At 40.6% G+C, this 24,041-nt stretch overlaps 2 protein-coding genes across 6 annotated transcripts in view; both read left to right on the forward strand.

Moving 5' to 3' along the window:
* The first annotated feature begins 1,986 nt into the window (after positions 1–1,986).
* Positions 1,987–6,213, forward strand: LOC117458874 (uncharacterized). Of its 2 annotated transcripts, none has more exons than XM_034099576.2 (8): positions 1,987–2,551; positions 3,428–3,540; positions 3,779–4,181; positions 4,274–4,405; positions 4,643–4,682; positions 4,862–4,917; positions 5,018–5,049; positions 5,161–6,213. In XM_034099576.2, the coding sequence occupies exons 1-8, from the start codon at positions 2,482–2,484 to the stop codon at positions 5,530–5,532; spliced, it is 1,218 nt and encodes a 405-aa protein (XP_033955467.1). In that variant the 5' UTR covers positions 1,987–2,481; the 3' UTR covers positions 5,533–6,213. The 2 variants fall into 2 exon arrangements, with proteins under 2 accessions (XP_033955467.1, XP_033955468.1); XM_034099577.2 differs by having other exon boundaries at positions 1,988–2,551; positions 3,428–3,525.
* A 327-nt stretch (positions 6,214–6,540) lies between these two features.
* Positions 6,541–24,041, forward strand: part of fnip1 (folliculin interacting protein 1) — a 43,640-nt gene continuing 26,139 nt past the window's right edge. For 2 of the 4 annotated variants that reach the window (XM_034098641.2, XM_034098643.2), the window contains exons 1-2: positions 18,866–19,013; positions 23,212–23,341. In XM_034098641.2, coding sequence (XP_033954532.1) covers positions 18,904–19,013; positions 23,212–23,341 — 240 coding nt within the window. In that variant the 5' untranslated portion in view covers positions 18,866–18,903. The other 2 variants (XM_034098642.1, XM_034098644.1) reach the window with 2 other exon arrangements.

Raw genomic sequence — 24,041 nt, forward strand, 5'->3', positions numbered from 1 at the left:
AGAGAACGCCAACTCCAGAGATGGGTTCGTTACTAATTTTTTTTAATATATTACATATTACAAAGTTATATATTACACTACTTCGTTACTATCTACATAAAGTAACTTGTTACTTTACTCGTTACTTTACTCGCCTAGCACGTACGAACTGCGCATGCGTGAGTGGCAATAACTTTCCTTACCAGCAGGCGGCGGTAGTGTGTATTTGTTATTCAAAACAGGCAACAACCGGAAGACAGAGAAGAAGAACAGACTACGTGATATAAACAAACAACAAATAGCGTGTGCGGTAGCTTCACCTTAGCATGTGTTCTTTGCAGGTGTGTGTTGAGGTTTGACGTGGTGTTTACAGCAGTGGATATTATCCACTGGATAACAGCTTCTGGCCTGGACACAGTTTGCACCTCACCGTCACATTCCTGTCTATTCTTCGGACGAACTCAAAATAATGGGCATACCTCCACCCCTCGAGAGTTATCGCTGACTCAGCCATGTTTATGCAGCACTGTGGAGAGATGTGGACGCGCAAATCGCGCAGATTACGTACATATAAACCTACAAAGTACTGATATAGTAAATTAAAAAATAATTATTTTTGTGTAGTTGTATATTGCAATAATAACGTATGGTTGTCACAAAATCCCACGGCACACCCGGACTTGCCTCACGGCACACCGTTTGGGAACCACTGATCTAGTGAATATGTTTGCTCTGCAGCTGGATGAGAGCACGGATGTAGCAAATGTCGCAGAATTGCTTGCATACATCAGATTTATTTCAGAAGATAACTTTGTTGAGGAAATATTATTTTGCAAAGCACTGGAAGGTAGGACCACATGAAGAGACATTTTCCAAGTTTTAGATGAGTACATCATCTCAAATGGACTTGACTGGTCTCGTTGTGTGGGTGTGTGTTCAGGTGGGGCAGTGGGACTATGACAGGCAAAAAAAGCGGAGTGACAGCTTTGATCAGGCAGAAGCCCCCAAATGTAGTGGCAACACACTGCATGCTCCATCGCGAGGCACTTGTACACATCATTTAAAAAAAAAATTGCAACAGGGGGGTCCCCACCAGAGGACAATGCTATATGGTAGTGATGTTATGTATTGCGCCGAGGCTTCGGAGCGTGTGTCGAGTAATCCCCGAAGCTTTTTGTGAAGCATGTACCGAGGCTTGTATCGTTTTGGGCCAGTGACGTCACCGATGACAAACGAAGCCTCGCTGCCTGTCGATACCACGTGACTGCTTCACGAAGCGATTCAGATCGGTTGAACCGTTGAACCACAACGCTCATAATACCCATGGATATATACGAAGAACCATATTACCCCTCCTGTACCCGGGCCCGGTGACACGATGGAATCAAGAGAGCTCAGACCCTCACTCATATAGAGGTCGGAACATGTCATAAGTAGGCTATAAATAGATACACGCAATACATGTAGGAATAAAAACATCAATAAATACAGGAATACATATCTTCTAGTGTTTTCAAGGAGATTCAGCGTGTGTGCTGTAGCTCAGCCTGAAAGCAGTTGACTCATGACCGCAGGGTCCAGTGGTTCAACGACTGAACAATACGTATTTTTTGTTGTTTATAAAAGCTACAGCTAAATGAGATAATGTAGTTAATAAATGTATTCTTTGATATGGTTTAGCCTTTCTCAGGCTACAACATGGTTAAGTTTATGAATATTATTAAGGAATAGAAATCCCTCTTTGCAATGTTTACCAGCCTCCTTAGGATTTTCAATCACAATCATTAAACTGTAATAAATACAATATTGTTAACATGAAAGTATGATTTTATGTTCGTTGTTTAGAGTTATTCTAAGGCTTTACTCATTGGGAACTCGGTATGAGATAGAGCACACTGTTGAGATGTCCAATCTGCCTGTTTTACACACTTTGAACAACAGGGGGTTTGTGTTCAAATGAAGCCCATGATGAAGCCTCATGAGATGAACCCTTTTGCGAACCAATTGGCTGGAAAGCTTCAAAGCTTCATAAGGCTTCATCTCGCCATCACTACTATATGGGGGTCCTTGGCATGGCAACGTTTGGGAACCCCTGTCTACCCCCGTATACCAACGGGTCCGGAGAAGCTAGGCTATATCTGATATCACTGATGTCATGTAGTAAGACTTCCGTTGAACATTTTCAAAATAAAGTAGGCTAATTGTGTTCATGTTTGTAATTTAACGATTTGTTTTTAAGATAGATTGTAGTGTGCGTTGGGGGGGATTTAATGGAATCATCAGCTGATTGACTACAGGTGTTCTCGGTTGCTAAGCATCGCACAAAGAGCAGGGGAAAGTTTCAGTTATTAGCATCCAGGAAGACTTTTAACCGTAAGCTTTACGAAATTAAAAACGAATTGAGTTTAATGTGTTAGCAACAGCTGATCTAACGTTAAGATAGTGTCAGATTTATACTGACAGATCATTGGATCGTAATTTGGACGACAATTTAGTTCGGAAATGGGTCGAGTGAGGCGTGCCAGTGGAATACCAAACAAACCAGATACACCCGTGCGGAACAAACGAGAAAGTAAGAAATCTAACACATCATCTTAAACGTACATTGTAATAGAGGTTTTAATTTAACTTCGCCATGGTATGCACAGGTTTGAACCACAACTTTACTATATAGGCTATCTAACAATTTAATTGGAAGCTCCTGTGACCAGCTGACTTATTTGGCAAGAAGCCTATTTAATTGTAATATAAAGATCAACATCTGTTTGATGCCTTTATTTATGTCTTTCTTTTGAGTCGAACAAGGCCTACTTAAAAATGATTATGTTCAACATGACTTGAAGTCAATGCACTAGGAGAAATGTATAGTGGTGGATAGTAAAAAAGTACATACAAGTACAGTACTGAAGTACAATTTTGAAGGATTTGTACTCTACCCAAGTATTCTCAGTTCATGCTACTTCAACTCCACTCCATTTTAGGAGCCAATATTATACTTTTTACTACACTAGATTTATTTGACAACTTTTTAGATATAGCTAATTAAAGATATAAATCAAATAAACATTGATATATATATTTACAGTTTAGGTTAAGATACCGAAGCAGGATATAAAGATAATAAAATACATCTACATTTACCAGCTGTGATATAAAAACACATCAATAATCATAATAGTAACCCAGTAACTCAATATACAATTTTGAAATGGGCCATTACGCATGAGGAGTATTTTTACTTTTGGTACCCATTTATTTTTAATGCCATTACTTTAGCAAGATTTTGAATGCAGGACTTTTACTTGTAACAAAGTACTTTTTAAAATGTAGTATTGCTACATTTACTTACGTAATAAATCTGAGTACTTCTTCCTGCTCTGTGTATATGTCATGGTAAACACAGGTAAATGAGCTACATAGCTGCTATCCCATTTTTAAAAACTTTCAGAGCACAAGAGACTTCTGCCAAACAAGAAATATGAAGCTTTTGCCGAGGAGCCTGGGGTGGAAGAGATGCATGTTTCCACTGTCAAACCAACCAAACCAGTGAGCATACCCACTGTAGGGAGATATATATCCTTATACATTTGATGTATGGATGACAAACTATTCTCTTCTTAATAATAACATCACATGCATAGAACACATTTTTCTCTATTGGACTTTTGGATAAAGGGTACATAATGGGGACATTAATTTTGCTGTAATTTTTCTTTGAATTTTTTTATTCAAGTTGATAGTTTCTCAAACTTTTCCCCCACTCCTCCTAATTGTCCACTCTTATCCTTTCCACACACAGACACACATTAAGACTGTCCAAAACAAATCTGGGTTACGCTTGAGCAGGCCTCCATCTACTGAAAACTCCAGCAACAAAACGCATGCCATGCCAGCTAGGAGATCTAGTTGCAGAGTGTCAGCATCAGGTCAACAAACAATTCAAACCACTCCCAGGATAGAGGCCGCTAAAGGTGGTGACATGCTAGTTAACGATGAAGAGAAAAACATGACAGTAACATCTGAAGGTGTCATGTCGTCTAGCATGGAGTCAGACACTCCTTTCATCTGTAACGATGATGACGATGATGATAATGATGATGATGACGATGATGATGATGATGATGAGGAGGAAGAAGACTGCTTCTTTGCCTCATCTTTCAGCAGTCTTCCCTCCCCGGAGACCTTTAGAAGAGATATATATGGTACGTGTGCATTTTTGTTGATCCACAAGCAAAATATAAGGTTATTTTTTTTTTTCAACCTTCTTGTCACTTATTTTGTCTTCTTTTCCCAGTGGAGACATCAACTTTTCCTATTATGGAGGGGCTTGGGCTTCATCTTAACATAAAAAACTCCACCTTGCTTAATGTGAGCAACGCTGAGACCATACACATGCATCAGCCCCTAAACCTTTCTAGCATCATCGGTAATGGTTTGAAAAAACGTTTCTTTTTCATTTAATTTGGTAGGATATTTAGTTATCGTAGTAAAAATGTTTGAAGTTTAGTGATTTAAAAAAAAAAGAAGGATTTATTAACTTATGATATTGAGAATAAGATGGATTGAAATAAATACATATAGTGTATTTAAAAAAAATGTAAAGCTTAGTATAGCTTGAAAATACTTGGTCTTTTCACAGTTTAAAAAAATATTGTGTCTGCAGATGTCTCTGAGATTGTTGACGAAAAGAACTGTGAGATCAAGTGAGTTCCTTTCTTTTTTAAAGTTATACATTTTTAAGCTATTTTTGTTAGTATTCCTACAGCTAAATACATTGTCTGCTGATACTTTAGAACACTTGAAACTATAACAAAGAAAGGTATCTGCATACTCAACATCCATGTAACCAAAACTTGATCAATCACTGTCTTTCTCTTTGAAGCCAACACGGAAGACCTGAAGCTGAGACCAGAAAACATGTGGACTCATTTAAATCAGGTTAAGACTCATTAAGTGAGACATGTATCCTAATCAAACTATTTAATGTCATTATGCGCCAAATAATAAACTATATTTTTTTTAAATCCTCAATTTGTAGAGAAGGCCTTGGAGTTGAACACCCCCCGAAAAGTAAGAAGTCACTTGGTTGTATCCTGTGTAATCAAAATCTGATATTCACAACCAATTTTTATAAATAATAAGTATTATGGTCATGGTAACGTATGATTCTTGCTCCTTTAGCTCACCAACAGAAGGACCATTTCATACAAGAAGGTCTCGTTCAAAAGCCCCATCATTGTGGACACCTTGGAAGCAAAATACATCCCAGGCAGCAAATTAACCATTTACCACAACAATGAACTCGCCCACACATCAAGCACTTCTGAGCAGAACGAAACGGACACACCCTCAGCTGGTAACATCAGTTATAAAGAAAAAGCATTAAAGCTGAAGGTGAGGTCAAAAAGGCCTGTAATAATAATCCGGGAATCAAAGTTCTTTGACTTTATCGACGACAGTGACAGTGATGCATTCTCTGATAGAATGAGAATACGTTGTGCCAAACTCAGAAGTGCTCCTTTATTTCCTCTCACAGCTCCGCCTCCTACGTAGAACCTTCTTTTTTGTGATATCTTAAGGCAAATTAATGTATGTTAAGATATTTTTCCCATAATCAAGATGTATAGAGGTCTGTATGTTGACTATCCTGTAAAAGAGTAATCTGATGTCAGTGTATGAGTCATAATGTCTCAAATGTATCTCAAATGTGATGCATTCTTTATTTAAAGAGAATAATTCAAAAGGCATGCCATGCCCTGCCATGTATTTAAGTGCCTGCACATCATATATTTTGAGTGACTTTTCAACTTTCCTTTCTTCTCAACCTTGTCCTTTTATTATCTTGTTACTGTATCCTACAAACCTTGACATGTACCTCTGGTTACCTTTTGTATTCAACAGTTGTCAGACAAGTGTCTGTGCAAAGTGACCACTAGATGTCAGACCTGTATATTTTTTTTACGGTGCCTTTTCACCTCTCCTGTTATATTGTTTTATAATTTAAAATATATATGTTGTTTGTGTTCCATTTTTGTGTTATTAATTATTTACTCTATTTGTTTGTGCCATAATTGCATACAAATCAAAAATGGTAATGTAAGCAAAAAGCTTAAATGTAAGCTAATTTGTCTTTTTGGTCGTCTATATTTTCAAGGACTCCCTGCTAATGTAGGCCTACTAATCGTCAAAAAATGTCAAAACTAAATGAATGTACAATAAAGTAATACATGGTAATGATTGTTGGATCCCCTTTATTTGTGGGACACAATCCTTGCCTTTCCATTTAACTTTTTCTCATGTGACACTTTAAAATATCTTCTCTATCTTGTAAGCATCTCAGAAGTCGCACTTGTATTATTTTTGCGAATACATGGAATACATGCACGCTGTCACGATTCCCGACAAAACATCAACACAGCAAATCCACTGACCACGTGGTATCGGGATAAAAATAGCAGCCAATCAGGTAATTTGTTGTAGCAGCAACGTCCAGTCAGCCAATCGAAAAAAATGCATTTAGTTACTAAGCAGCTCCCGTGACTAATGCCTGTCATATGACTGTGACACCCATGGAGACAGTTACAAGGAACAAGATTTGCTCTCGGATTTGAAAAGAAAAGAGACTTTCTGTACCGAATTTATTTTGGTACAAAATGCCTCCGACTCTCTTCCAGAAACTTTTCAACAAGAAAAATGCGTTTTCGTCGCCGCCCCCGAGATGTAACAAAGATGACCCAGCTTTCAGGTAACGTTAGCTATTTTGTTTGTGTGTGCATGTTTTGTGTGTGTGTAATGTTTTACATTTATTAATTACTTTCAACGAGTCCTGAAGCATGACATAGTTTTTGGCGTAGTGTATATGTTGTTTTCACTGGCACTTTACAACGTTGTTTGGTATTGTTTATTTGAATTTGATATGAAAGTGCGGTGACTGGAGACGTGTTGTGCCTGTTGGTCGGTTAGCTAACATGCTAATGCTAGCTACCATCCGTTAGCGGGGGCTGCTGCTGCTGCTGCTGCATGTGCTGTCTCCTGATGGGACCGCTTGAATCAATAGCTCTTATTTGTCGCGTGTTTTATATAAGTATTACAGCTGGTATGCAGTTGTTAATTAAGTGACAATAAGTCCACGATACACGTTTCCTCCCATCCTGAGATGTGGTATAACCAGCGGATCGATATTCTTGCTTAGAAGTTGCAGAGGAACCTTTTCCCTTTGTGTCCCCCTTTGTGTTGCTTTGGTTACGGTTATTTGACTGTGTGGTAAGAACAACAACGAGGCTCTAGAGACGGTTGCAGTCGCGCTCTTCTGTCGCCAATCGTGGGCTATACCATCGATGACTTGGAGCAAAGTACAGCTGGCTTCTCTCAGTCCTGCATGGTGTTGTACTCTTCTCCACTGCCGTCAGACAGAGGTGGAGGAGGACGCAGTGTGCTCTGTGTTGGAGCACATGTGATCAGTCCAGTCGGTCACTGACAGACAGAACCACAACAGACCAGTAGACACTCCGCAGTCTGGAGATGTCAACTTTTTCTGATTATCATCTGTGCTCTAAATGGCAGATATGGATGTTGTTTGTTTTTGTGTTTATCTATAAGTCTTGTGTTTAGTTAACACAAGTGATATGTGGCATGCACGAATTTATAGATGTCGTGATTTAACAGTCTATGGTGTAAACTCCATACATACATGTCAAAAATCATAGCAGTCCTGTTCATAAAAAAATCAAGATATAAATACAATTCTGATTGTGTTACTCAACTCAACTCGTCTGACGATATATGCCGTTAATAACTGCAATATATACCTGGCTGCTATATCTTCAAAACTGTTACAGGATGTGTACTTTGTAAATGATGTAATTTAAAAAAAGTTATCTTTAATCTTTTTTTAATGCATGCTTCTTAGTTAATATTAAGCTGACTTTGGCTCTTTTTCTTGCTGTAACAAATGCAAATGTCCCCTCTGTGGGAAGAATACAGGTATTCTGATTCTAAATCAGATGGACATTAATTGATTCAAATGTGGACTAAATCAAGACTTCTATGTCATGCCAGCTTGAACGAAAAATGCAAATGCATCATATTTATGGCAATATGTTCTCCCTCCAAGTTGCAGTGACATAATTTGTTTAGATACTTACTGGTATTGTCTATCAGTAGCAGGGTTAAGCTGCTTTTAAAATAGAGTCAATCAAATGCAAGGGGAATCATAACAAAAATAATAAGACCACCATGCAGGTATGACATGTATTGTCAGCAATATAAATACTTGCTATTGAAATACCCCAAGGCACAATTTGATCTGACTGAGCAAGGCATCCTTAAGCTGACTATTATGATACTCTATACTCCCTGAGTTGATTTACAGTTTCCCTGTGTTTGTTCCTACACACTCTGGGTCAGGGTCAAATCTGTCACTGTCACCATGGGGAAAGGGCTCTTTTTAGTTTGAAATACATTTGAACTGGGAATTGTTGCTCACGGCCGGCCACCCATTGAAGGGCCTGAAAGCTCACATGCTTGTGGTGTTACTTCCACTTTGGCCAGCGTCTTTGTCAGCGCATGTATGGCCATAAAGTTGCTCTGTGCCCATGTGTTATTAATGCTGTTTGTGTATGGTTGGCTCGCTTCAATCGTAGACCAAAGAGGCAGACAGCTGGCATTTCTGTTCACTCGGTGGTCAGCTGTGCTCTTCATACCTCTGGCAATGCTTCCCCATTCATCAGGCATGAATTGCTTTGGAGAGGGAGGCACTGTGAGTAGACAAAGGCAAGAAGAAGGAGTGATGGATGGATAGATATGACACTTGGGTGGTAGCAGGATTAGCCCAGAAAGGGCCAGTATTATAGGCTTACTGTTTAGCTACAATAGATCACAGATGCTTTTGGTATGAGGAAACTAATAACCTTAAATAAATCAGGGGATCACTAATTTGTGCAGCACACTAATTTCTTTGTAAGCCTTTGCAGCCCCTGTGCTCCGGGAGTAGTATAATAGTTGTTGAGTGCGTTCTCTATTTGCTATGAAAATTACACACAGATTTGTTATTGGTCTTGCTTTATTTTTTAACATCAATATATTGGCTGTTTGGTTTTGTGCGCAATTAAACTGTCGGATGTTTTACTGGCTTCTGCATTAGCAAAACCCTTGCAGAAGATGAAAACATGAATACATAAATAAATAAGGTTTTGCAGTATTGCTGTTGCCCTACATTTTAAATCACTCAAAGCTGTGTGACAGGCTCACCATGCCCTGCAGAATACCACAGGGGGCAGCATGTGGGCTGACCCGAGGGGAAAGCCTAAAAAGCATCTCTGGTTTCCCTGGCTGCAGCACCTGACTAGGGACAGCATACTGTACATTACACTGAGAGCTCCCTGCTTATTCTGTAGCAAGTCAGAGGCCTGATCACTTGCCAATAGCTTTGTCCTCCCCACCCACAGCCAGACTGCTTTTCCTGGATGCCCCCTGCCACCGCTGCCTGCTGAGAAAACTTCCTTGTTGACCCATACAACTCAATATAGCTGCGTTTGTGCTGAGATACAGAACATGGGGGGTGTTTCTCAATGCTTCCTTGGTAGGACATGTCTTCCGAGTCAGGTCCTTCAGAAGCGAGGCAAGGATCCTTCCTAGCCTCGGAAAACAAAGAGTGGTGGAACAGGCTAACCGGTGTGCAGGTGTTAGTGCAATGTATGGCTCACCAACTTTAAATGTTAAAGGTCACGTGTCATGGTCCTTTCTACTGATCATAATACCATTGTTGAGGGATATTACAATAGAAAAATACTGTGCAATTTTCCAAACTCACATTGTTTCGCATACAGCATCTCTCTAAGGCTGCGGCCCCACGAGGACGAAAATGGCTAAACGCATAGGATTAACGCAAACGCAATCGCAAACGGCTTCCGTCCACATGCAATAATTATCCGGATAGTGTCTGCCCACACGAGACCGCTCCGTTTAGCTCCAACCGCTGGAGAAGCTGCAGTACATATGCAGGAGCCTCTACGTGGCGCTGTAACTTCCTCCACAAAAGCAGCGAAGAAGCATGGTTGTCATGGTTGCCCTTCTGTTTATTCTCCGCGGTGGGGGCCGAGGGAACCGGGCAGAGTTTTTCGCCAGTCAGCGTGTATTAAAGTTGAAATCTTCCGGACACAATTATAAAAGTGCCGGTCAAAGGTCTTCTTTGTTATTTATTGAGCTTTAAAACAAATGAATAACGACTCTATATAATATAATGATAAAATACATGGAGCCTCTCTTTTTCCTCCCTCTCTTCGGACAGCGCCAGTGTCTGTCTCATGCAGCCGCTCATCCAGTAATCAGTGACCCGGCCGACTGTAAAAATAAACATAGTTATAACTAGTTTAGGGAGTTTGAGAGGTAATTAAAGTAGCTAAGGGTGATGATCTGACTTGAAGTGTGTGTTTTGCTGCAGAGGGAGGAGCTGCAGGTGAGCAGAGCTGCGTGTCTCCGTCCTGTCAGATTAGACTTCACTCGCGAGAGAAAGATAACTAATCTGAATTCAGGGTGCAGTTTACTTTGACGTGGGGGTGAGCAGCAGAGGTGGGGAGAGGCGGGGCTATTGCCTCATCATTATTGCTGTAGATGTTGCACAAACAACTGTAGCATGGTCAATAGCGTCCGGAGCACGATAGCAACTCTGCGATCCGCCATTGTTGTTGTTGGTGGCGAAACACTTCAGCACTGGCGCGGGGTAAGCGGAGGTGAGCAGAAGAGGTGGGGAGAGGCGGGGCTATTGCGCAATCACTATCAGTGATCTGAAAATGTCCGTATAGGGCGCACACACGGAGCTGTTTGACCCCCCAGAGAGTGGCGTATGCATTTCTATCCACCTTGGGACCCGTTGTCGTTTCCTCAGTCGTTTAGTGCCATATTCGGTCGTCCTCGTGTGGCCGAACGGTCTATATGACACTAAACAGTAACGCAAACGACCGAATTCGTCCTCGTGGGGCCGCAGCCTAAACTACGTGTATTCACTCTCTCCACTAAACGGCTCGTTGGAGCTCTTGCCCCCCTCCCTGTGAGCCCAGTGTGCTCCGATTGACCAATCCACAGACTTCCTCACACACACACACACACACGCAGCTCAGCTGATGTCTCCTCCGGGCTGCTGCTGATAACAGACAGTTGCGATCGAGGCAAAATTCTCTCTGCAGACCCATTCTCACAGCGTTTATCAACCTTTTTCTTCTCAATATCAAGCCACACTTATTGTTTTTACTTCGGCTGAGACTTTGTGTGTGCTCGGGGTGATTCACAACGTCCGATTGTTTCACGTTGTGAATCGCGCTGAGCTCCGTGGAGGTGTGATTTCCTTGTTTAGCGATACACAGCCAAACTCACCCTGAGCACACACACAGTCTCAGCCGAAGTAAAAACAATAAGTGTGGCTTGATATTGAGAAGAAAAAGGTTGATAAACGCTGTGAGAATGGGTCTGCAGAGAGAATTTCGCCACGATCCAAACTGTCTGTTATCAGCAGCAGCCCGGAGGAGACATCAGCTGAGCTGCGTGTGTGTGTGAGGAAGTCCGTGGATTGGTCAATTTGGACCAATCAGCGGGGGCTTAACGTAACGGCTCCACGGATTGGTCCATTTCGTTCCGGTTACAACATGACGTCCTGATGTACCCGGAAGAATCAAATGGATGATGACGTTTCACCAACGAGGCGTTTTGGAGAGTTCTTCTCTGTGTTAGAGTTTTACTCGCTACAGGGTGTACTTTGAGGGTTTTGACTCTGCACACCGTTCACATGCATAAAAACCTTCATAACACACAAGGGGACGGGTAATAACCGGAAAAGCATGACATGTCACCTTTAACACAGAGAGAGAGATCAATAAAACACAAACACAGATATGGTTGAGATTCATTATTATTCATTTGCGCAACAATAATAATTTCGATCACCTTCTGCCACAGCAGCCAATTGTGGAAATGCCCCACAGACTAGAAAGATCTCGTGTGCTTTATACACGTAAAACACACACAAACATACACTTGAAACATACGTGGCAGAGGTAGTTAATGTTAATATGTTCCAGCAGTGGAAAGGTCATTATCTCATGACGTCTTTAGGAGTCTTGCAGGATATGAATTACCCAATTAACAAAGACTATACGTTTGCACATGACCGCATACATAATTGTCCTTGCATGAACTAACACACAAACCTCAATGTTTTCTCTCTAACTGTATTATAATCTAATAAAGATCTCTTTGGTCTTCCGCTGACCTTGGTAATTTACTTGGCGTGGGTACATCTGCTGATAATTGCGGAAGAGGCAATGGAGCCTCTCCGACCTGTGTAACCTTCATGAATAAGCGAGAAACACGCTGTAATAAAGAATCTGCCATAACACAGGTGTGCGTCATATGCGAGGCCCCGTCTTAAATGGAGCGCGATTTCCGCCAAAGATTTTGGAAATTGTTCCGTGCGCAAAGCATTGTGGGGATTTTAACACCGCGGAGGAGACACATGGGCAGCCTCGAAATGTCCCGCAACGAAGGACGCTGGCCTCGCTAGAATTCCAAGGATCCTGGACATTGGAACAGTCCTTCGGAGGGACTCGATGACGTAGCATCCTTGAAATAGTGGCTCTGAAGGAGCCTTCCTCGACATTGAGAAACACCCAGGGAATGGAGTTTGCATAAGGTAATACAAAATGATACACCCATCTCACTGAATCAATGCAAAGGGAATTACTATACATCAAAGATCTGATATTCTGTACAAACTGTGAAGACCACTGAGACAAATGTAACATTTGTGATATTGGGCTATATAGATACACATTGATTGATTGATCAAAGGGGAAATAGAGTTTCAGGTTCCTGAGTGGCGTGGTGTCCTTCCTTCACCGGGTGCTTTTATAACTCGCTGTCATGTGAGGCTTTCATCAATCTCAGGCTGTCATGTTTGTGGGATGATAACATAGCTTGTGTGTGTGTGTGTGTGTGTGTGTGTGTGTGTGTGTGTGTGTGTGTGTGTGTGTGTGTGTGTGTTGCGTAATCAAATAATTGCTTTTTGAATGAAAAGAAATAAAGACAATCATTTCCAATATTATTTTGTTGAAGACATTGAGCTGAACACAGAAAAAACCTAATTTTAAAGATTAGTTTCAGGTGTAGTTTACTACTTTGACTCTCTTCCAACTAACTGAAAAAAAAATCCAATATCATGTAGTACAATTACATTGGGTTGGCAATACAATTTTGTGTGTATGTTCGCTGCAGGCCTGTCAGGGTTCTGTAAAGACAGCGGCTGTCATCAGGTTCCTATCAGGGCTATTTAAAGTGGCCACGCTCGTACTTCTCAGAATTGTGGGGTCATGGTAAAGATATCGTTTTTAAGCTACACGCAGTAGCATTCTGGTGAGTGCTTGTAAGTCGATTAGGGGTGTAACGGTACCCGTACCGAATAATTTCGATAAGGGCCCTTCGGTTGGGTACACGTATACTTTTTAGAAGTAATCTCAGGTGCTGCGTCGCAGCATTCAAAGTAATTTGCTCACATTGGGTTCAACGCGTCATAGAGCGAGCAAGTCATTTCATTGGACGAGAGGCATACTATGAGAGCTGGTCACAGGGATGCGTTCACATTTAGTCAGTCATTTGAAGAAATGGCGAACACAGATAAAGTTGAGCTCGAAAATCCTCCAGCATCATTGAAGTCTCCGGTTTGGGAACATTTTGGTTTCACAGTTACGTACAAGGATGACGGACAAAGACAGGTGGACCGAACCAAAGCTGTTTGTCGGCATTGTTCAACTAAAATTGGTTACGCGGCTGGCAATACATCAAACTTGCACACTCATTTGAAAAGGCATCACCTGAACGTGAATATCACCGGTACCAAAAGACTGAAGTGCAAACCCAACTCCCACTAGCATGTAAGCCTCCACCACTCGCAAAAAGTTCAGACCGAGCCAAAGCTATTGCAAACACCAAATATCCTTCTGTTGCCATGTTAGCAAAGCGCTACCTGGCTGTATCTGCTACTACCTCTGTCCCTAGCGAGAGGGTGTTCTCCACAGCAGGAGACATTGTTAGTGCCAGCAGATCTGCCCTTTCGGCAAGCAATGTGGACAAGTTCATTTTTCTTTAAAAAAACATGAAAATACAATGACAAGTAAGTCATAATGTCAAACTGGCTGCTTAGGTACTAGTACAGTTCAAATACAGATTATTTCAGTTCATCGAAATGCTGCACCTTAATGTTTTATTATATTTTGTATTTATTTGAGTGAATACATTATTCACAGTTTAATAATAATTTTTAAAAAACCAAAAATGTTATGTTTTGTGATAATTTTTTCTGCTGTACTGAAAACGTACCGAACCGTGACCTAAAAACCGAGGTACGTACCGAACCGAAATGTTTGTGAACCGTTACACCCCTAAAGTCAATTTAACATCTAGTTAGGACTGCAGGATATTTCTCATATCACTTTACGAGTTGGTCTTGGTTTGGCCTTTCAAGATAATAGTTAACTGGCATATGACCATATCAGCACATGACTAATTGTATTAATCGAGAATGAATCGAGCCAAGGAAAGATAAGTCTACTCCGACAATTCCCAGAATCACATTTATCGCCAAGTATTTGTTAGTGATCAGTTTACAGTTTCACAGCTAATGCCGATACATGATACTGAGGCAGCAGGACCTCACAAACCGTGCAAAGACAAAGTGAAGCACATGCAGATTGGGTTACTCTGAAATTGATGTTAAACATTTTCATGTTCTATTTAGTTATATGCAAAACATTAAGCATCGAGTGGAGACCTTTGGTTTCCTTCGTTTATTTAGTGAAATCAACTATTCCCAATATAAATCATGTAAAAGATGGCATGATAGATTTTCTTTCATTTGCACCTAGTTATTTATTGATTTGTTTGATAATGACATTGAGATGTTTATTGAATTTCCAAAACATTATTTGAGCTGTTGATCAATGTAAATATCTTATTTATGGCCCTTGTAATGACCAGTAAACCTCTATTTTTCAAAGGAAAAAAAACTGTTCTTCGATTATGATTTGGATGAAATCTTCCATAGAGAAAGAACTTTGTTGTAACTATTAAAAGGACATTTCTGAATCTGAAATTATACATGCATCCTTTTTCAAAAAACTGATCATACTGGGCAGAAATAGTGGGATATGAAAGTCAAACCAAAGACTCACATCAATGTTTATTTATTTCATCACCTAAATAATTAGCCTACTTTCAGCTGATGAGAGGTGGGAGGGGGGGGGGGGGAGGATGTGCTGACTGATGTCCCGATCACCTTTTTTTTTGCTTCCGATCATTTGATCTGACAATCTGCCGATACCGATTTTTCCCGATCCGATCTTTATGCAATGCATTAAGAGAAAAAAAAGGTAACCGATAACGGCTGGTCATCCAACGCGATGAATTCAGCTATCTTGGCTGTTATTGTTTGGCCTTGTCACTGTTCTGGGGCAGTTTCTCTTTCCTTTTAAAAGTGTCGGTTGTTTCAGTGCCGTTACCTGAGTGGCCGCTGTGTACTCGTCGTGTTGTCATGTTGAACGTAGCTCTGTTCTTTCCACCACGCGGAACCTCTGCCTTGCAAACATTGCATCTGGCTGTTACACTGCCTTCGCTTTCAATTTTATAATACTTCCAAACTCCTGACATTTTCTCTGTCCCGACTCCCGAGTCACCAGCTGAACGTAGCCTCTCGTTAGCTTACTGCTACTATTAGACACTGCACCCTCTCTGTTGCCAGATTTGAGAGAAATAAGCAACCAGGTCTATGAAAACAAGCCCAAAGAAAGCAACACATACATGATGTTGTGTAATTTTAAACCAAAACTAAGTCCTCAGGATGACTTTAAGACGTGAACATGGTCATTTTTGTTTTGTAACATTAAATAATAAAAATATTTTATAAAAAAAAAAGAAAAATGTTTAAAAAAAATCCCGATCCCCGATTTGTTTTCTTCCGATCTTTTGAAAATCACGTGATCGGCTCCGATCCCCGATCACGTGATCGGATCGGGACATCTCTAATCACTTTGCTTTAAGAGTAAGCAGTTATTAATCATATGACCCTCTGTCCAGCTGATTCCTAAGGCAAATATCTGATTCACCTTTAAACCAGACTTGACCATACGACCTGATTTCTACACAGGCTTCCTCCACTCCTTTCAGCCTGATGGTGCGTTCGTGTGATCTTCTTGATAAACAGTCATTACTCTGTGTCATCACACTCAGTTTCTGTCATGTGTTGTTGATTCCCATAAGTTGTGACACAGAAGTAAGCAATAGTTGGCACATTAGAATACATGCACAAATGCAAAGTTAACTACATAATACATACGTTTTAGAATTTGTTTCTGGACACTATGCAGGAATACTAGACACAAAATCCCAATAGCCAGCAGTTTCTCACCAACCATTGAACAGGATTTTTACAAAAGTAAACTGATACTATTATTTTAAAAACGATATCTTTGTTGGTTTATGATACATACTCTTGTCTTGAGCACTTCAACCTGACTTGGACTCTTTTTGAGAATTAACTATTGTCTAAGTCGACTTAATAAAACTTAGTTGATTAAGAAAAAAACAACGTATTAGTCGATGTATTGATTAAGAGAAGGCAGCCCTTAAACAGCAGATGTTTGAATGTTTTATTGGCACTTGAGTGCAGTAACCTCAGGGCGTTGCAGCATCCTGCCCCACTCAGAATCATGTGACTGCAGGAATGCAGAAGTCTCTAATGCAACATAACCAGGGAAAGCTGCAGGTATGCAGGTAGTCAGGTGCTCTTTAGGTCATGTGGGCATGTTGCTTAAAGTAGACGCTCTTTACTAAAATGTACTCGGACCAAAATAATTGTTGACTCAAAGTGGTTCAGTAATTGTGTTGATGTGAAAAGAGGTACAAAATAAATGGTGTTTCCCCATGGGACACACTCTCCAGCAGCCCCTCTCCATTGGGGTTCATTTCAGCCCATGACTCGGGTATAACAATTTCTACTTGGAAAGTTTGAAGTTTGACAAACTGAGACACTGTGGGAAGTATTAACACATTCACTCTTTGAGACAGTACGTGCAAAAGGTGCCCCTATAAGGCTACAGATATCTACAAGATTAGATGTGATTACTGTTCCTTTGTGTCACTCCGTTGATACATATCCACTGGTAGTAGTGCACATCTGTCATAGCTTCAAATGTTTAACATAAAAGTACCATATCTACCCTAAACTGTCATGATGCATCACAGGAAAACATGCTGGTGAAAGTTATATATGATTGATTTCTTACTAAAATAATTTATATATTTGGATACACAGTGTAAAATGGCAGACCTTACAGAAACCGCTGTCACACACAGCTGGAAGAACCTCACACAGCTTACACCCAGAGGATATTTATGTAACTGTCACTCTGACACACACACACACACACACACACACACACACACACACACACACACACACACACACACACACACACACACACACACACACACACACACACACACACCCCTTAATCAGCGTACACGCCAGGTGCAGCAGTGCTGTTTTCCCATTGTTGCACACTGTATCAAACATATTTTTCTCCAGGAATCAGAGTATATCAACAATAGAGTGCCACAGTGACGCATCCTAAAACCTGGAAGTAAGTTAGCATTTTACCACTTCCGGTTCCTTCAACAAAAACATCTTATCAATAGATTTATGATTAGAAAATGATAAAAGTAGGGTAGACATGTGGATATTATCCGGCTGTACAAAACGTGATCCGTCTCTTAAACCACAGACCTTATTTCCAGCTATTTTCCAAAATCCTATGGAGAAATTGCATTGGTTTTTGTCAAAGGAACCGGAAGGAGTTTACTTCCGGGTTTTAGGACTCGTCACTGTGGCACTCTATTAGTATGCGATTTAAAGTTTTTAATATAAAATAGTTGTTATTGTACTACCTTTGTACACGGACCAGTGTAAGTGCAGAAACTTTGGAGGAGAGCATCATCCAAAGCTAGAAATATGCAATATAACTGCAATTGAAGTATGTGTTTATACAGTATAGGTCTATATTACACTACTATTAGAACAGCATTTTCAATCAAAATATACAATCAACTCATAGATAGAATCTGATTTTGAAATCGTGCATTAGTTGTTTTCTGAAAGATTTATGTGGCCCCTTTTTCAAACATTTTCAAATTCATAGTGGAAGCATTTATTTATAGGCCCCTCTACTAATCAAATGATGTAGTGTAAAACTTTAGACCTCACCCATAGTCACCAAGGGCAAGTCACTTATATGATAACCAATTGAGATGTTGTGACTCACTTCTTTTTAAAGGAAGAATTCAAGTTACTCAAAGTCTTGGGAAGCTTTCACCTAAGAGTCTGGTTTCTTTAATACATTTGTTTCCTGCTCTTTATTCTAAGCCTTCTTTGTTGAGCGAACACTTTGAGGTGTACGTCAAATGATCGAAGGAAGTGCGATGGAAAGAAGCAGCAAGGGAACACAATGGAGAGTGGAAAACAAAAGGCGTTGGATTAAGAAACAACAGACAAACAGATCCCCACTGTCGCTCTTATCACAGCGCTTTGTGGCAGTCAGCAGTCCGGGCTCGCTGCTGTTGCTGCCTCTGTACTGTCCGGCACACACAGTGCTCCTGCGATCACCTGACAGTCTCATGTTGTTGTGTGAATTTAGTTCACCACTATTCTTAGACCCTGCTTCGGCTGACAGAGGAGAGAGAGGAGTAGAGAGAGAGGAGTAGAGAGAGAGGAGTAGAGAGAGAGAGGGAGAGGGCGAGGGCTGGAAAAGGACTGGCAGACTCGCGATGATACCCAGGTAGGAGTCGGTAATATTTATCCAGGCTTAGGTACATCTACAGGGTTCGGTAATGTTGGTCAAAGGAGGTTTTTCTTGCAGTTGTTTTGTTAAAGTTTTGTCTTCTGCAGAGGTGTTGCCAACCTGTGGCTGGTACCAGCTTGGCAGCGCTTTCCTTTTGAGGTAACAAGGATGTAGTTTTGAAGAAATGTATCACTTGAGGTCAATGTAGATTTGAGGGTTAGGTGGTAAAGTTTTAATGTGCATGTGTGGATAAAAAAACCGGTGGGGTTGCTAGGTGTTTGGGTGGAGTTGTAGTTTAAAGAGTTTCTGTTTTACAGTACACCTCTGATCTCAGAAAGGATACCATTGTTTTTCAGGAACTGAATTCATTTCAAAAAGGTTAAGGCCCTGTTCGTTATCGTGTTTTTTTCAATTACCCTTTACAAACGGTTGCAAGGGATTTTTTTTTTTCAAGACCGGTTGTTCAAGAAAATGATAATTGCTTGTCTGCATGTTAATGAGAGAATGTTTAAGTCGGTTTTGGTTCACACAATTGAGGTCAAAGCAGTACAAGTATGTAACAGTCATGAAGTCATGTGCTGCTTTTATGAATGACTCCCCTCTTCTGTCAGTGCTCTGACTGTCACAAGCTCACTGATGGCATACTTCCTCCTTTGCTGCCTTGTTTTTCTTTCAATGCACTTCTCTGTATCTCAGATGTTTGTGTGTTTCTGTTGTATATGACCTTTTCTCTTATCCAAGCACAAATCTAGTTTGCTCGCCAACACATTTCAATATTACCTGCATGTTCTCTCTCTCTCGTTTCTTAAAGACATTTCTTTACAAAGGAAATATTTTACTGATGCTTATATAAGTGCCCTTGCTCTTTATTACCATCTTTCTATCCTGTATCTATTCCTTCTTCTTTACAGTTACGTTTAAAACAAAGGAAGCAGTGAACTTGGTGTCTAATTATGCAAATCTCTTCTGGGCTGATCTCGTCATTCGATACATAACCTTATTTATGAACGTGCAAACAATATAGTAGCATTTCTGGCCAGAGTTATAAAGAGATCACGCAAGTTCTGAGCACATTTTGTTCATTCAAAAATGGTAATAAAATGGAAAGTATTGGTTCAGAAGTGTTACATCGTTTAAACATATTTCTCTTGATGGAGGGTGATTTGGTCAACCACAACCAAAACTGAACACATGGAAACCAATAGCAAAGTCAAATGTATAAATAAACCACTACAGGCAGTAGTCCAGTTGCAAGGAGGCATGTGACAAACTAAAACCACCACCTGATGTGTAATCTTACACACAAGTCTATGAGCTCAATATCAACCCTGCCTCAAACAATGCAATGTGAGCTCATTATGTAGGCCAGGCACGCACTTCGTCACCCAATTAACAATTTCAATTTGGTAGGTTGGGTCTTCCCACCAAAAGAAACTAGAATAAGAAAACTTAAGATGTTTTTAAAATACATTTTGGAAAACATTCTCTTCGAAAAGACCATTGATCTGGCTTGGTCCCTTTTTGATGTTGTTTAAACCGTATAAGACAACTATTAGGCACCCAATGCAGAGCAACACTGTGACTCCTGTTGAATGCCCACACATCCTCGTTTAAATTCAGACTCTGGTTTTGGTAGGCAGCCGTCTCAATCCTTCAGCTACTGAATTGAATGCTGGAGATGTTTCAGAAAGGGCAAGGCAGCTTATGGAACAATGTTGCCCATATGGGTCCCCAAAAAAAGAAACTCTTGTATGATTGCCTCTGAAGGCCCCATCTGACAAATGGTTTGACAACTTAACACCCCAGCAGACTGTAGCACATGACTCTGTCCCTCCTACTCCCCCGCAAGACTCAATCATTTTGCCCAGTGTTTGGTAAATAGCAGCTTGGAATGTACATTGAGACTTCATCTTTTACGTACACACACCAAATCATCCAGCAACACAAAGGTATTCCCTGCCCTGCCAAGGTTTACTTGACCAACAACTGGAATGCTGTTTTTAAATGTGGGCTCCATGTGGTTTTTTATATTGGCAAGTGCAATGGACTTAGCTGTTCCGTTTCCCCTCCTCCCCTCCAACCCATTTACTAAAACATCTTCAAAGGACACATCTATAAAGTCAACACATCAAAGTCAGTGTTCACATGTTCGTATAGTAGTACCATGGGAAAAGTAATAAAGTATTTTCGGCTCAAGACAAAGATGTCAGAAATCTGATAATTGCCTCATCTGATGTCACTTGAGTCATCGCTACGAGCATAACCCAACATAATTGAACTTAACTGAAATGACAGTGGCAGAGTTGCATTGTGGGGGATGTAGGTGACAGGTTTCAAGAAGGAACAAAGACTTTAGCTCTGGTTCTGCTGAATCCATTTAGAAAGTTATAGAAAAATATGGGTCTATAGTAGTGTTGCACGGTGTACCGATACTTGAAAGGTACCGCGATACCCTGCCGTTAAAAACGGTACGATTCCTCCGTTTCATTAGTATCGGTACTTTAAGAATGACGGGGAAAAGTACTCCCGTGAAAAAGCGCCGTTTTAATAAGAGCCGTGTGTGTTCAGCGCTCTGCTTCCACTCGCTGCACTGCAGCCGTGCCTGCAGTCCCGCTCCTCTCAAGCACGTTCTAAGTCCCTCCCCTCTCTCGTGCACGCGGCCACGCGCTAGCTGCCAGAGCATGTGAGAAAACTAGAAGCATGGCTGAAAGAGGGAGTGAAACTGCCGCTGCGCCTCGGCTTGTTGACAAAAAAGACGCCAGAAGTCTGTGAACGAGCCAGAAGTCAGGTGTTCAGAGCAGAGCTCCCTGTCGGAGCGGCAGAGCGTGATGTGCACTGAAAAGTTTTTCTGTCGCAATATTATCGTTGAGCAAACTTAACTAGCAAACTAGCATCACTATCTGCTAACGTTAGCTTTAGCCTTCGTTTTCTATTAGTTTTTTTCATAGGGTATAAACGGAGGTGGTATAAATATATATCTTGTACTTGAGTAAAAGTAGAAGTACCAGAATGTAGGAACAATCCTGCATTCAAAATGATCCTCAAATAAAAGTACAAAAGTATTATCATCAAAATATAGTTAAAGTAGCGACAGTAAAAGTATAAGTACTCAGGTCTTGTACTAGAAGCACCAGAGTGTAGGAATACTCTGTTACAGTAAAAGTAAAAAGTAGCGACAGTAAAAGTAGTCATTGTGCAGATTGGTCCATTTCAGAATAATATATATGATGTGTTTTATAATGATTGATCGTGAAAGTGTTCTCAAAGCTGGTGAAGGTGCAGCTAGTCTGAATGACTTTGTAGACTGCAGGGTAGCTGGTGGATTTACTCCAGGTGGAACTAAAGTCTGATTCAACACTTGGTTATATTTCACATCATTTGTCCACATCTAAAGTAACTAAAGCTATTAAATACATGTAGTGGAGTAAAAGTACACCATGTACCTCTGAACTGTAGTGGATTAGAAGTACACCATGTACCTCTGAACTGTAGTGGATTAGAAGTACACCATGTACCTCTGAACTGTAGAGGAGTAGAAGTACACCATGTACCTCTGAACTGTAGTGGATTAGAAGTACAAAGTAGCAAAAGAAACATTGAAATACTTAAATAAAGTACAAGTATCTCAAAATTGTACCCAAGTAGTACTTGAGTTTATGAACTTAGTTACTTTACACCATTGACCATAAAGATAGAAAGACTAAGCCTTGCACAGAGGCATGAAAATACATTTTCAAAATACTCAACAGTGCTGCCAAAATGTTAAACTCACTGCTACACAATTAAAATAAATGCTTTTATATATATTTATATTAGATGTGACTCTTTGGCGTTTCTGTTCTTAGTAACACTGCTGCTTTAGTTGTTCTGACTGCTAAAATCATCTGTTATTCCTAATTTTAAAGCCGATATTCCGTGGGTCGGGGGCTCGGATCCTTGTCACCTTTTTCATACCTGATGAGTTTGCATCCCTGATTATATTTAAGACTGTTTCCCTTTTTTTAAGAAAAGTATCGAAAAAGAATCGGAATCGCAATTCTTGACTTGGTATCGGTATCGAAACCAAAATGTTGGTATCGTGACAACACTAGTCTATAGGGTGAATAACTGCCATAACCAGATCTTATCTATTGTATCATCTGTCAGTACTGGGCTGCACCAGACTGTTTTGGAGCATGACCTCATAGTCTCTTATGCGCACATTTCTGCTGCTTTGTCAGTTTATTTATACTAATTGCATTATTTTCTCTCACCCTTCTTCATCCTACCCCCCCCCCCCCCCCCATTTGCCTTCACTCCCTCTCTCCTGACCCCTTCTTCCATTACCTCTCGTCTATTCCTTCTCGCCTCCATGTAGCTGGCCTATCCCCCAGCTGGATCCCAGTCAGATACGGCTGATCGTGTATCAGGACTGTGAGAGGCGTGGCAGAAATGTCCTCTTCGACTCCAATGCAAAAAAGAAGGGCACGGAGGAAACCCCCATCACAGTGAGTCACATGTGTTGTGTTTGTGTTGTCATTTGGTGGCCCATCCTTGGTTTTGTAGATGGCGAAAAGACACTACTCGTTACAGGTAGTGTTAGGATGTCAGAGTTCCCCCTAACCGCTTTGCTAACGGGTCAGTAGGAGTACAAACATAGCAACTGAGTATTTCATGATGTTCAGAAGCCACAAGCTGCACCTCATCTTGCAGGACGCCAGGAGTGCAAGGCAGGGAATTTGCCCAGTTGGACAGTGTGCACGTTCTTTTTGTGGGTGTTTGTTGTTTATCAAGCACACACTCGTTTATTTGATTTATATATTTGTTTGTTTGTTTGTTTTGTTTGTCAGCGGGAAACCAGAACATGTTTCATGAAACTTGTCAGCAGGGTTTAAACATATCTGGATCACATGGTAGACACACATGTTTGTCACTACATCAAACGGATCTAGCAGAGGTCTGTAGTCTCAGAGTGCCTTTTTAGTTATTCAGCATTTTCCATGGCTCTGTAGGATTCAAATTACATCTCAAAGTCATCTCAAAGTTACATCTTCGTCTGTAGTTTCTAAAAGAAAAGGTCCAGTCCTCCTATGATAAATAATGATTGCAAACGATTAGTCAGTGTGTTTTTCATTGAGTGCAGAATACAGAATGATACAACTGTGAACCGGCCTTTTATCAGAGTGTGTGCAACAGTAGCTTTTTAAA

Source organism: Pseudochaenichthys georgianus, chromosome 14 (assembly GCF_902827115.2).
Source record: "Pseudochaenichthys georgianus chromosome 14, fPseGeo1.2, whole genome shotgun sequence".
NCBI classification, from domain to species: domain Eukaryota; kingdom Metazoa; phylum Chordata; class Actinopteri; order Perciformes; family Channichthyidae; genus Pseudochaenichthys; species Pseudochaenichthys georgianus.

Excerpts from the sequence above, each read along its gene's own strand:
- LOC117458874 (XM_034099576.2), top strand. The coding sequence starts at position 2,482 with ATGGGTCGAGTGAGGCGTGCCAGTGGAATACCAAACAAACCAGATACA. Across the intron at positions 3,541-3,778 it reads AACCAGTGAGCATACCCACT|ACACACATTAAGACTGTCCA; the intron begins GTAGGGAGATAT and ends TTCCACACACAG. Across the intron at positions 4,918-5,017 it reads TGTGGACTCATTTAAATCAG|AGAAGGCCTTGGAGTTGAAC; the intron begins GTTAAGACTCAT and ends CTCAATTTGTAG.